This window comes from Thalia democratica, chromosome 5 (assembly GCF_965202585.1).
Source record: "Thalia democratica chromosome 5, ktThaDemo2.hap1.1, whole genome shotgun sequence".
NCBI lineage: Eukaryota > Metazoa > Chordata > Thaliacea > Salpida > Salpidae > Thalia > Thalia democratica.
In genome coordinates this window covers 81173170-81187248 of record NC_139169.1, presented here as the reverse complement: position 1 = coordinate 81187248, position 14079 = coordinate 81173170, and the positions used below count along the sequence as shown (strand labels likewise).

The following is a 14079-nucleotide window of genomic DNA, read 5'->3' as shown; positions in this document are numbered from 1 at the left end:
TTAGAATTTATGTGCACAACAAAATTATGATTGTTAATTTATTACTAAAAGTCATCTAACTAAAGTCATAAACGCATTTACTTGGAATTAACTAAAAATTGTTAAGGACTTAGAAATTATAACATTTGTCAACTTTAATTGCAATATTTTTGGTTTTGACTTTTATTTTAAAAATAGAAACAATAGTTTTTCTACTTGTATGGAATTACTCCAAAAATATCTTCTATATTTTATATACAGTTTTGAAATAAATTTTAACCTTCTTTTTGTAAAGGTTTTTAAATTGTATAAAAACTATTGAAAAAATATTTCATGATTTTTTTAAATAAAACTCTAATAAAATGCTTACTCAGTTTGAATTCAAAGCTTACATTTGAAGTTGTTTTTGAATAGCAAAGTAGTCAGAACTATTAACATAAAATAGGACATCAATTTAGCTACTGTTCAAATGATTATATAAATCATTAAACTTTTTTTTAAACCTAAAAACACTGCAATTAAAGTTTACAAATTTTATAATTATGAAGTCAAAACAGAATAACTGTATTAATAAGCCTAAAATATTACTTTATTATATTTAATTTGTTTGTAATATATCTGCTTATAAGCCTAGTAGTTTTATAAAGAAAAATTAAGGTTCCAGCGGGGCACGAACCCGCGACCTTCTGCGTGTAAAGCAGACGTAATAACCGCTACACTATGGAACCCGTTGAATGAACTTACATTGTTGTGTTTATAAATTGTTTTCAACGAAAGAGTTTAATTAGAAGACTATATTTTTTAAAACTAGTATTTATTAATTACCTTCTTTTAAGTAAAAGCATATTAATTTTATAACTACGTATAATATACTTATATATATATAGAATTGAGTTATTTAACTTGATAAATTAAATCTTTCACACTGAGCCCACCTTAAGTGCTTTGATAATAATGATTTATTAATTTGATGAGTGCATAGGCACGAAACTCGAGTCCTTTGAGTTTTACATCTTGATATAAACTTATATATATATATATATATATATAAAATTAAAATACACAAAACAAAATTTTGCTTGGGACAGCTGTTTCTGCGTTTAATACGCGTCTTCAGCCAAGTTTTATTCAATAAAAAGCATATTTGTAAGTACAGCAATAAAATTAGGTATTACGTAATAATAGATAGTTGATTTTAGACAAAATTATTAACATAGATATTAAATAAATTGTTTTCGATAATTTATGCAGTCAGTTTGTAATTCGTTTCTTTTGTTTAGAGATTCTGATTTATTAACTTTTAAAATTTCGATTTTTTCCGCATTACACAATTTACATCCGTTTTTTAAACTATATTTATTTTTCGTTCTTGTATACTATTGTTTGATATATATATATATCTATAAATCAAATAACAGTATCAAAAACACAAAACAATAAATTCCATCATAGAATAAATGCCAACTTACAAACTTTTATTCTACCCCTTACAAACTTTTTCTTTTACAATTACCAATACAGGCAGAAAAAACCATAAATAAATACTAATATAACTAGTGTTTTTAAACAGTAAGCAAACTATGTTTAAAAGTCTTTTTAGCAGATGAACTATTACATACTAAAAAGTTTCATAACAAAAATCTGTTATTGTATTATAGCTTAATAGTTTTTTATTCTAAAGGCATAACGTTTACATATATTTATTATAGGTTTATTAAAATAACAGCAGATGAGACAAACAATGTGTTAGAAACAGGCAGATAACTAAACATTTTATTTACTAAATAAATAAATTACATTAAGAGCTTTTAAATATTTCGCTTAAACTAAGTTTTATAAATTTTAAGTATTGTATTGATAAGCCTTAGTTGAAAGGTATTTAAAATAAATTACTTTTTATAAAATATGTACTGTATGTTTAAGTAAGTTTCAGAACTATGTCTATTTTGGTAAAAACTAAACTTCCAAAATAAATTTGATATTGATAAAAAACAAAGCGCTGCGAGCAGGATTTGAACCTGAACGGGGAGACCCCAATGGATTTCAAGTCCATCGCCTTAACCACTCGGCCATCGCAGCTGTTGTCATGGTTAAAATAACAGCAAATATATATTGCTTAGGAATAATCGTGTGTTTAAGCTTCGTGGGGTAAACATACAATGTAGTGTAGTAACTTTAACAATAGTATAAACAGTTATGCAGTTTTACAGAAACCTTTAATTTTGAATTAATGCACATTTAAAAAAAACTTATTCTGCAAAATTTTATAATGAAATAATTTGAAGTTTTTTCTAACCGAAGAAAATGCAAATAATTTATTAGGAAAGAAGAGATTTTAATGCATTTAAATCACCTACTTTTGATTGGAAACTGTAATGTAATTTATAATGTAGTAAAAACATTAAGAAATACAAAACAATGTGTTTTTCTAAATGACCAATTCAAATACTTTGAAGCTATTTTATAAATGACAAAAATGGAAGCCTGACAGGGGACTTGAACCCCTGACCGTTGGATTAAAAGTCCAACGCTCTACCGACTGAGCTAGCCAGGCTCGTGACTAAAGCTAATTATTGGGCTATATAAAGCTAATATCTGCTTTTATGACGTAACGATAGTGTTCAAAAGTATGCAGTAAAACTAATAATGATTACTTTTATGCTTTTACATGGTTGCCAGAAAGAGTTAAACTAGTATAGTTATAGTTTAAAACCTTTAATTTTTTGATAAGTGATAACCTTCAAAAAATTTTTAATCACTACATTGTAAATGTAAAAGTTGTTTAGTTAGAAATGAGTAAATTAAAAATAAAATGTTCAACAGTTAAAGATAAACTATAATTAAAAATCCAAAATCAAGAATTACGTAAAGTTTAGGCCTGAAATTGGATTATGGTAAAAACAATTTCTTAAATGCTTTTAAAATTTAATAAATAATAATGCAAAAAGGTTCCAGCGGGGCTCGAACCCGCGACCTTCTGCGTGTAAAGCAGACGTGATAACCGCTACACTATGGAACCTGTTGAACCAACATATACTACTGCGTTTATATATGTGCTGGTTATGCAACAAAAGTTCAGTGCGAATAAAAACCTTATAAATATGTGATTTAAACTATATTTACCATATTTTACCTCTTTAAATTAGTCTTAAAGCTAGTGCAACACTTGAACAAGTATGTGCAAATACTTACGGATTATTGATTGTTTTGTATATAAATAAAATCAGGAAACTTAGAAGTAATTTTAAAAAATCAAATACAAACTTCAAGTTTTTTACACTGCTCAATATATTTTTCATCACAAACCTTTTAAATAGAAGCTTTTGTCAATGAAGCACAAACATTAAAAAACATCTAATTTTATTTTTTTATTAAAACAGTTACTTATAAACTTTAATAGTCACTTTAACTTATAAAAATATTATGTAATCAAAATTATTATTTTCTTGCTTATAAGTTTTAAAACAAAACGTAGTTATATATCCTACATACTCTATCAGCAGATAGGAAATATTTTAATAAAATTAGCAAAATCTATTACTAGTTAATTTACAAACGTAACTTTAAAAAATATAAATTTTGATTGTATTACACATGGAATAAACTAATAAGAATAGCTTATGCATTTAATTAAAGTCAACAGTTATATAACATAAAATTGTTTTACTAAAATTGATTGAATAAAGTTATCATAATATCTAAATAGAATGCATATTGATATAACATTACCTACATGCTGTATTAATTCAAAGTTAGTTAACTTGTATTTAGTTTGATGAGGGCTTATTTTTATAAGTATATAAATATTTCTACAATATGAGTTTTACATTTACAAGCTTATAATATATATGATAATAATTTTTCATAAACCACTAAGTTTTCATCAAAAAACAAAGCGCTGCGAGCAGGATTTGAACCTACGCGGGGAGACCCCAATGGATTTCAAGTCCATCGCCTTAACCACTCGGCCATCGCAGCTGTTGTTAAGCTGATGCTAACAGTGTTTATAATTTGCTAAGCAACGGTTTAAGTACCTTAACACGTAATAGTCTACATTATGTGAAATGTTCAACACGTTTATTAATAAATACAGTAACCTCTCGCTTATTTACGCACATTGTGTCCACAGAAAAAGTGCGTAAAGATATGAGAGATCGTAAAGAAACGAGAGGTACCAAATATACTCACTAAAATGGCTGTTTTTTAATATTGCTTCTAGTTAAAAGCAGACTGGGCACTTTCCCACTTTTAACAATTTGTTTACTTTATTTATAAATATGAAAATAACAGATAAAACTATACATATATTAAAAAAAGGATTTGAATTTCTATAAAATAATAATACGAGTAGAAATAATTTTACTATTTTAATAATAAGTAGAAATATTCTTTATCTTTATTTATATGTGGCATTTATATTCTATTCTACTTAGCAAATTCAATTTATAACTAAGCATTTCTTTACAATTATAAAATAGTGTTTATTAATATATAATGCAAGACTGCTGTATTATTTCTTTGTGTTTTAAACTCTCATTATTTCATTATACTTTCATTATTAAAAACAGTCATGTTTATTTCAGAATTTTGATTTAATCTCTTATTGTTTACAAAATTTCTGATATACTGAGGTATAATTAAATGTTTATCAATTAGTCAAGGAACATAAATTTACAAAGTCTAAAGATATAGAGAGGTGTGTTAGCATTCAAAAACATATTTTAATTTAAAAATTTACATTAAACCTAATTTGTGCAATATCAAAAAAAATAAAAATTTTATTTTCTGAATTTTATAGAATTCTGAAATGCGTAACTAAACGAGAGTGCGTAACGTCACGAGTGCGTAAAGATCCGAGAGGTTACTGTAACTGCAAATTCAAAGAGCATCAGTATTTTATCCATTGTAACTTTGCTTAATAAGGCTTAATAACTATAAAAACATAAATTTGTTATATTTTAAATAAGCATATTGCTTAATATAAATAAACATAAAAAGTTTTAAAATTGAAAAACTTGTTTTACTCATAAAGTTAGTTAAAAACTTTTGACAAGTGTGCTTCTGATTTTTATTTTAGACGGTTTTTCATTAAAAAAAAATAACTATTACTTATATAACCTAAAAACTGAATTAACTTTTACAAACTGGCTGTAATTGATGTTTGTAACTTTTAAAAACATTGTTATTTTTAAAATATAAGCAGGAAAACCAATTTTTAAAAGTTTTAAAGTGTTTTAAACATATTTGTATCTATACAAAGAGTATAAGAAGTTTTATATGATATAAGTATGTATCAATTTTGCACAGAGATTAAAACCTTTGCCTCTAATTTTTAAACCTAGTAGCTTTTAACCTGTAAGCCTAACCTCAACCTATTAACCTGTATAAATAAACAAACTAGTTTTTTTTTTCATTTTTTAAGCTTTTAATATTAAAACTTTAAAACATTTTCATCTATCAACATAATTCCTAACACTAACATTTAGCCTTTTTATACACTAAAATTTTTATCTTAGCTTATACAAGTTTAAACATTACTCTTAACCTTTATAAAGGGCATAGGGGGGTTACACCTAGTTTTGTACAAGTTTATCTTATTTTGTGGAGTTTTATCCGAGCTATAAAAAATTTTATTTGACTTATAGTTTGTACTTTTAGCTTTGATATAAGAACCAAAATAAAATTCTGTAAAAAAAAAGTTGGACCCCTTATGCTCTTAATAAACACCTTAATTTTACACATCTAAAACTTAAGTACATAAGGTAGTACAGGTTTTATTCAGCAACTGTGACTTTCACCTTACATAAACTGTTGAACTTTAGCCTCTGTCTCAAAACTCTGTCTGAAAAAGTAGCTGGTAGTTTTAATCAAATACTAAAATATAAGATCAAGTTGGAAAATATTACCCCGTTTAAATATGGTAGACCTTATTTACAAAACAACAGTTAGTTTAAACACAACAATTACATATATGATATGTACCCTTGATAGACAAACTACAATTAATTTGCAAGGCGACATACTTGCTAAAAACTTATTAAAACACATCTACGTCAAATATAATCACTAACCTTGACTTCAAAAGAGAAGTATTTCTTCATGTTTTTGATGATCATGACCAGAAATGGCAGTTTTATTCCCAACGTTTTATTGGGTTGTGCGGGGCAGGTTATGTATGTGGTCGCCACATTGGTTCCTTCCAATTCCAACACCAGCGATTGAATGTCTGTATCTGTTATCCTCTTTATGTGTCCGTTTCTTACCTATGGGTTTTTATTCATAAATATACAAACTGAGAAATTTATTAAAAATTAAAATAGATTTATGTATGGTTTAAGTTTAACCAAACTAATTCAAGATTTTTTTCATTGTTTAATTATAAAGGGTAACTTACTTAATTCAAAGTAAAACAATTATTGTTCTCTTAAAATAAATTACAATAAGTTTATTAGAAAAAAAATTATGTAGTTACTTTCAATAAAAATTAGTAAACTACAATGTTTTAATATGTTTCAAGTTATGAGTACTAGGTGAGTTTTAACCTTTTCAAATGTTTTTGTTGACATTAAGTTTCGTAAACCTTACATTAAATTATATTAAGGTATAGGTATTTCTTAACTTTTATTGAAACTTTGTGAACTATGTATAGTATGTTAATTGCTAAGTTAAAATAGTAATAAAATAGCAGTGTTTTATGTTAAGTATCAACTGTAAGCTTAGTAACAGTATAAACTTAAAAAAATATTTTTTAACAAATAAAAGGTTAGTGAATGCTTTAAACAACCCTTGTTCTAAGAATAAAAACACCTTATATGTTAATTATAGTAATCAACTTTATGATTTGTTTAAATAACTTGGTTATCAACAAGCAGTAACAAGTTGTAAAAAGTTGTAAAAAGCTTACTAGGAAATTTATGCTTAAGTTTATAACATGCACATATTGCTTGTAGTCAAGTGGTAGCATGGCCGAGCGGTCTAAGGCGCTGGATTAAGGCTCCAGTCTCTTCGGAGGCGTGGGTTCGAATCCCACTGCTGCCACTCTTCCTTTTATTGTTTGCTTGTATCCTTTTAAAATATCTTAAAACTTCACAAACTACAAAAAAATTTATGAAATTATCTTTTTACTTTTGTAAACCCATAAATTTTGTTCTACCTATGACAAAATGCAAACAAACTTTATTGTACTTTGCAACTAAAGTGTTGGCATGCATTATTTAACTAATCATTAAATATTTAGTATTAAAACTTAATAACTATTTGCAGTAGTGTTACTATAATCAAAAATGAACATTTCTATATAAATTAATTGAACATTTATAAATTATATTAAAACAGTTGGTTTTAATTTTTGAAGTTTTACTTAAAACTTACTGAATAAAATAATTGAAGTAAAAGTAAACAAGAACTAACTTATAAGACTATAAATTACAAAAATAACACTAAAACTTATTTTTTGTTATATCTTTGGGTAAGGTATAAGGGCATATGTTGCATTATTCATGCAATAAATTGATTTAAAAGCGGATGTTGTAAACTGTTTTATGCTTGCTTCCAGTATTAAAAAAACAAACATTTATTTTTATTTTTAGGAGTTAATATTCATTTCAATGCGTATATATTTGTGTTTGTCTTTGAAATATGTGCTTACTTAAAACACAAGTAGTTGAAAACAAAAAATGTTAGTTTGCCAACCCCTGGTTTAATTTAATGGACAATTGTCAGTTGAAGTTGGATATGAAGTAATTTTTTAGATCTGCCATTACTAAAGTAAATTAATGGAATTACTAGTAGTGTTTGTAACTAAGTTAATTAGTATTTTAGTTTGTTCTTGTTTACTTTCACTTCAATTTCATTGACTAAGTTTTAACAAAAGTATTCAGTTAATTAAAAAACTCCAAACAAACTGTTTAAATATAATTTATAAATGTTCAATAAATTTATATAGAAATGTTCATTTTTGATTATAGTAACACTACTGCAAATAGTTATTAAGTCTTAATACTAAATATTTAATGATTAGTTAAATAACGCATGCCAACACTTTAGTTGCAAAGTACAAGAAAGTTTGTTTGCATTTTGTCATAGGTGGAACAAAATTTGTGGGTTTATAAAAGTAAAAAGATAATTTCATAATTTTTTTTGTAGTTTGTGAAGTTTTAAGATATTTTAAAAGGATACAAGCAAACAGTAAAAGGAAGAGTGGCAGCAGTGGGATTCGAACCCACGCCTCCGAAGAGACTGGAGCCTTAATCCAGCGCCTTAGACCGCTCGGCCATGCTACCACTTGACTACAAGCAATATGTGCATGTTATAAACTTAAGCATACATTTCCTAGTAGCAGTTAATTTTTACAACTAATCACTATTTGTTGATATACAACTTATTTAAACAAAACATAAAATTGATTACTATAAGGCGTTTTTGTACTTAAAACAGGGTTTAATAAAGTGTGGTTTCTGTATTTACAAGATGTATAAATACTTAACTTTTTGTATATCTTAGCTCTTTTTTATTTACAGATTTGATTAACTAAATAGTTTTGTAAAAGCTATCTATTTATTTAAAATAGTATTTATTACCACTCTTACAATAAGCAACTGATATTGATTCTGAAAAGTTTTAAGAATTTTAGAACACTTTTTTTATCAAGCAATAAAAATTTATTGCAAAGTAAAATGCAAACCTTAAATTTATGTAATAACTTTAGTTAACCACTTTTCTTATAAAAATTTTACAAGAAACGTGAATCATTTTAAAATTGCTTATATCTTTATCACAATTTTACTCATTCTCAAACCAACAACTATAATACTTAGAATGAAAATTTACATATATAATGTACATATAGAATACTAAACTTGTACATTGTACAAGTTTCTTATAGTTAAATATTTGAAATGGCAATAAAATGAAAGAAGTTAATTAGAAAGTATTCCCAACTGATCTCAAAGTATTTCATCAAAATAATCTATTTTTAGCAGCAGCCAGTAAAATAAAATTGTTTTGCTTACTCTATTAATAATAAAAAAAATTAAATTACAAAAATAGTTATTGAATATTAAAGATAAGACAGGTTAATCATTACAAAATTCTATAAATGTATTTTATTCAAAGTTTATTTTAAAGCTAGCTAAAATGTGTAAACTACAAAAAGCTTTATATACAATTTAATATTTCATTATATTAAAATAGTTCATCTCTATCAGCTTTGTTAAAATTTTCTGATACAAAGAAAAAATTTGGTGACTATCTTTAGCAGAAAGTATAAAAACTAACTACAATTTTATAGCCTTTTGTGCAAGAGAGTGAAAACAAAATTTTCAAAAATGTTTTTTAATTAGTTGTAAAAACTAGTGTAGTAGCACTTTTAATAAATAAAAATTAGAAATCTATATTAAGGGCATAAGGGGTCCAACATTTTTTTTACTAAAAATAACACTCTGAAAGCTTCATGTACAAACTACTAGCCAGTTTTTATAGAATTAAAAAATCTTATACTTTTGAGATATTGTAAATTTTGTAAAAAGTTTCCAATACAACAAATGGACACCCCAAATTTTTTGGGGTCAATTTTCTTGGAAATAAAAAATCACTAAAATTCTATCTTCTCCTTAATTTTTTGAGCTAGAGACCTCAAACTTTCAGAAAATATTCTTTTTATAATTTAAAAGACTTTGGATGTTGCAATTTTAAAATTACTAAAAAATAAAAGAATTAAAAAAAAGTGTTTTTATTATTATTCAAATTTTAAAAAAATTGTGCAGACAATCTATTTTAAATTTAATAATGGACTTTCTGTGAAAATTGAAGAAGATTAGTTAAAAAATAAAGGAGAAGATAGATTTTTAATTAATTAGTCTTTTTTCACCTTCCATAAGGACCTTATGGAGGTCACCAACTTTAATTATTTATACCTCAAAAATTACTTTGAATTTTTTTAAGTGGTCAAAAATGTTTAAAAGCTCAGATAAAACTCTATAAAAAAAGATCAATTTGTTAAAATCAAGGTGGACCCTATGCCCTTAAAACTATTGAAAATTAAAAAGAAAAAACTGATATTGTTTCCAATTCTGAAACAGATAATTTGTTACTTAATAAATACTAGATAGATACTAGGATTGCTAAAACAGCAAATAACTAGAAATAACTAAAAATCTATCTCCTCCTACCTTTTTTTGAGATAACTACATCAAATTTTAAGGAAATGTTCCTTGCAACATTTAGAAAATTCTGTGAGAACAAAATTAAAAATATTATATAAATTTTTTTTTTTTTGTTTATACTTTATATATATTTTTTTTAAATTCTTTGTGACACGATTTTTTAAATATATCAAGAAACACTTCCTGAGATTTTAATGTTGCTATAACAAAAAACGTAAGAGAAGATAGATTTTTAATAAAACTGCTAATTTTTGCTGTTTTAATTTGTGTCTCCCATAAGAAACCTATTGTTACCTCCAACTTTGACCTGCTATCTATCAAAAATTATTTCAATTATTTAAAATGTGTAAAAAGTATTTTGTAGCTTAGTAAAAACTATATAAAACAAGATCAAAATGTGAAAAAAAGTGTTTTGTTACTTTTTACAGAATTTTAACATTCAAATTTTTGATATAAATTCAGTTGAAGTTGAAGAGTTAAATATAGGATCCTAACAGGAGGGAAAACTAAAACATCAAATAAATAGAAATCACTAAAAGTATATCTACTCCTACATTTTTTAGATTATTTCCTAAAAATTTGAGGGAATTATTTCAAAAAACGTAGAAGATAGATTTTTAGTGAAATATTCTTTTTTCTTCTTTTTAGTTTGTGCCTCCCATATAGAACCTATTATTCTCTCCAACTTTAACCGGCTATATCTCAAAAATTAGTTTGAATATTTAAAATAAAGCAATGTCATATAAACATTTAAATTGTAAATAAAAATTATTTACAATTCCATATGCCCTTAACCTGTTCTTAATATGGCTTAGTGTTTGTCAAAAAATAAAAGTAAGCTGTTTACAAAATCCAAACTTTAGTACTTTTATTTTAAATTGCTATTTAAAAAATATCAAATAATGTTAAAAACAATCCTTTCAGTTTTGAGCTATATGACCCTCAATTGACCCTTAAATTAGTCTCAAATCACTTTTGATTGATATTTTCTAAAAAATAGCAAATTTAACAACAAAAAACATTTATCAATTTTAGAGCTAAAGAGGATTCCAATTTTTTTTAATTTAAAGTTGGCTCTTAAATAAGGGTGGCCACTTGTTTCTTATATTCCAAATTTTTTGAATTTTTTTGAATTTTTTGTTAAATACAAGTTGACCAAGGTAAAAACCTGCTTTAGGTAGTATAAGGATACTTAAAAGACACAATAATGCTACTTTAATGTATTTGATAGTAATTAAAAATATAATACAAAAAAAATTAGATATTTTCTATCTAATCTAAATTTCATTATTTTACTGCCAAGCTTTTTAAATTCCTTTTTGTTTTGCCTAAACTTTCAAACTCTAGGTTAAATATCTGCCATGTTAAATAAAAGCTTAAAAACAACTTGAAGTCAATTTAAAAGTTTAATTAATTTTTTATATTTAGACAGTTTTAAAAAAGTTGTTGACTATTGACTGCAATTTTTTATAGTCACTTTTCTCCAAAATTAAAAACTAACCAAAAATATGTTTTTACATAGACCTCAAATTTTTAGAAAATGTCCTTGCATTGTTCAGAAAATTCTTTTAGAGTATACTTATGAAAACTTGCAAAAAAATTAGATATTAGTTTGAAACTAAAAATTTCTTTCTAGAATATTTTTGGAATATTCAAAGATTAGACTGGAGTGTATGATAAAATTGTTGTAGATTGTTAGTTTGAGCCCTCCATATGGAGCCACTTAAACTCTTTAACTTTGATTGTTTAAATTTTAAAGGTTACTTTAAATTAATAAAACAATAAAAATTAACTGGGAGCTGAACTCATAATATTAAAACAATAAGACTAAAAAAAGTTGTTTACCCCCTATGGCCTTAAGGGCATAGGGGGGGGGGGGGGGGGGGGTAAACACCCTTTTTTGGTTTTTGATCTTATTTTATATAGTTTTTTAGTTTTTACCAAGCTATAAAATACTTTTTACAGATTTAAAAAATTCAAAACAATTTTTGAGATATAGCCGGTCAAAGTAGGAGGCAACAATAGGATCCTTATGGGAGGCGCAAACTAAAACGGCAAAAATAGACTATTTCACTAAAAATCTATCTTCTCCTACGTTTTTTGAGATAACTACCTCAAATTTTCAGGAAATGTTCCTTGATATATATTTAGAAAATTCTGTCGAAAGGAATTTTAAAAATATTAAAAAATAAAAATTTAATATAAAAAATGAACAAAAAAAACAGTTTTTTTTTAGTTTTTTTGTTATAAATTTTTTATTTTTTTATTTTTATAAATTCTGTTCTGACAGAATTTTTTAAATATTGCAAGGAACATTTCCTAAAAATTTGAGGTAGTTATCTCAAAAAACGTAGGAGAAGATAGATTTTTAGTGATTTCTAGTTATTTGCCCTTTTATTTTGCGCCTCCCATAAGGATCCTATTGTTGCCTCCGACTTTGACCGGCTATATCTCAAAAATTATTTTGAATTTTTAAAATCTGTAAGAAGCATCTTGTAGCTTAGTAGAAACTATATAAAATAGGATAAAAAACCAAAAAAGGTTGTTTACCCCCCCCCCCCTATGCCCTTAACAGATATAAAATCTCTTTGGTGCTAGGCACAAAGATCAAACTAATTCAAATAGACAATTCTGATGAACTTTTTTTTGACTTTACTTGTACTAAGACTTAAGATATTTTTAGCCTAACTTTAAAATACTTTAGATCTCTCATAAATTTAAAAATATACAAAAATAAATTATTTATATTTTGAAAATAGCATTAACACTTAACTTAAAACCACATATATAAAAAGGATATCTATAGTTAATGTTAGATATTACCTTTAGGTGAGGAAATGTTGTATCATAACTCATAAGATTAATATCCTAGTTTTAACATCCTAGTATAATATAAAAAGTAATTTTCTAAAACTTCAAACTTTTTTTTTTTATCAAAACTTTTCTTCATAATTAAAAAAAAAAACTTACTTTCCTACTCCAAATGTGCAAAGGTTTACTTCCAATGCTGTATAAAATGGATAAAAATCCAGACTGAAACATATTTTTAAACATCTTTGCTAGTTTCTTTTGTTAAGTTTTGTAAGCTATGCCTTTTTTTGTCTCTTGCTGTGTGTTTTGTCTCTGAATTTGTTTACAGTAACTAGCTAAGAGCTAAATTTCAATAGTGTTTCTAATTTATTATTACTAAATCTTAACAGGGCTTATGGTGGTTTTTAGCAAATATACCATAATTAGAAAGGGAACCGCTCAGTTCTAACCCGCGATCATTTCCTATCCGAGCAAATCTGAGAACCGTTTACCGGACAAGGGAAAAGGGTAACATTCATAGTAAAAAAATAAATAAATAAAACTTAAAAAGAAAAAAAATAAAAAATAAAAATAAATAAAAAGTAGGAAATTATCACTGGTGGGAATTGTTAGTATACCAATTATTAAACACCATAATTTAAGTTAGTATTGTATATACGATCCAGTATATCAATGTTTAAAAAATATTTCTAAATTGTTTTAACTAGATTTGAGATAGATTACGTTTTTTAATAGTCTACAGCAGAGATGCTAAATCGCAGAGCACAAAATCCCCGCAGTAGAATAAAAAATAAAAAGCATGGCAATAGAATTAAAATTTCTTATGAAAGCAAAAGCTGTATTTTACAAGTTGAGAACATAAAAGTTTCATATATTCAATTACACCAACATATTTAAAAGCATATTGTTTTTATAAGTATGAATGCCTTAAATGTAAGTTTATGTTTTTTATTTTCATAAGGTTAATTTTATTCACTTTATTGTTAATTTAATCATAACTACCTATTAACCTTGTAGTAGTAGGTAATGTTTGGTTAGAAAAATTAAAGAAAAGTATCTTCCACTTATTTAAATGGTTAATAAACTAAAAACATTGTAGCTTTGGAACTAATCGATGTTAAATTAA

The 14079-nt window shown here is 25.5% G+C and overlaps 1 protein-coding gene and 7 non-coding genes across 8 annotated transcripts in view; 1 reads left to right on the top strand and 7 right to left on the bottom strand.

Annotated features, from left to right (window-relative positions):
• LOC145835583 (cilia- and flagella-associated protein 20-like) overlaps positions 1–13196 on the bottom strand; it is a 29397-nt gene extending 16201 nt beyond the window's left edge. Inside the window, exons 1-2 of the mRNA XM_082943249.1 lie at positions 13113–13196; positions 6051–6242 (exon numbers count right to left, since the gene is read on the bottom strand). Of these exons, the coding sequence (XP_082799375.1) occupies positions 6051–6242; positions 13113–13196 (276 nt within the window). The remainder of the gene's footprint in view (positions 1–6050; positions 6243–13112) is intronic.
• On the bottom strand, positions 635–707 carry Trnav-uac (transfer RNA valine (anticodon UAC)). Its single transcript has one exon. It is a non-coding gene; the product is annotated as a tRNA-Val (tRNA).
• Trnas-uga (transfer RNA serine (anticodon UGA)) lies at positions 1977–2058 on the bottom strand. The gene has a single exon. It is a non-coding gene; the product is annotated as a tRNA-Ser (tRNA).
• On the bottom strand, positions 2461–2533 carry Trnak-uuu (transfer RNA lysine (anticodon UUU)). Its single transcript has one exon. It is a non-coding gene; the product is annotated as a tRNA-Lys (tRNA).
• On the bottom strand, positions 2926–2998 carry Trnav-uac (transfer RNA valine (anticodon UAC)). Its single transcript has one exon. It is a non-coding gene; the product is annotated as a tRNA-Val (tRNA).
• Positions 3876–3957, bottom strand: Trnas-uga (transfer RNA serine (anticodon UGA)). The gene has a single exon. It is a non-coding gene; the product is annotated as a tRNA-Ser (tRNA).
• On the top strand, positions 6936–7017 carry Trnal-aag (transfer RNA leucine (anticodon AAG)). Its single transcript has one exon. It is a non-coding gene; the product is annotated as a tRNA-Leu (tRNA).
• Trnal-aag (transfer RNA leucine (anticodon AAG)) lies at positions 8180–8261 on the bottom strand. The gene has a single exon. It is a non-coding gene; the product is annotated as a tRNA-Leu (tRNA).
• Positions 13197–14079: the final 883 nt, after the last annotated feature.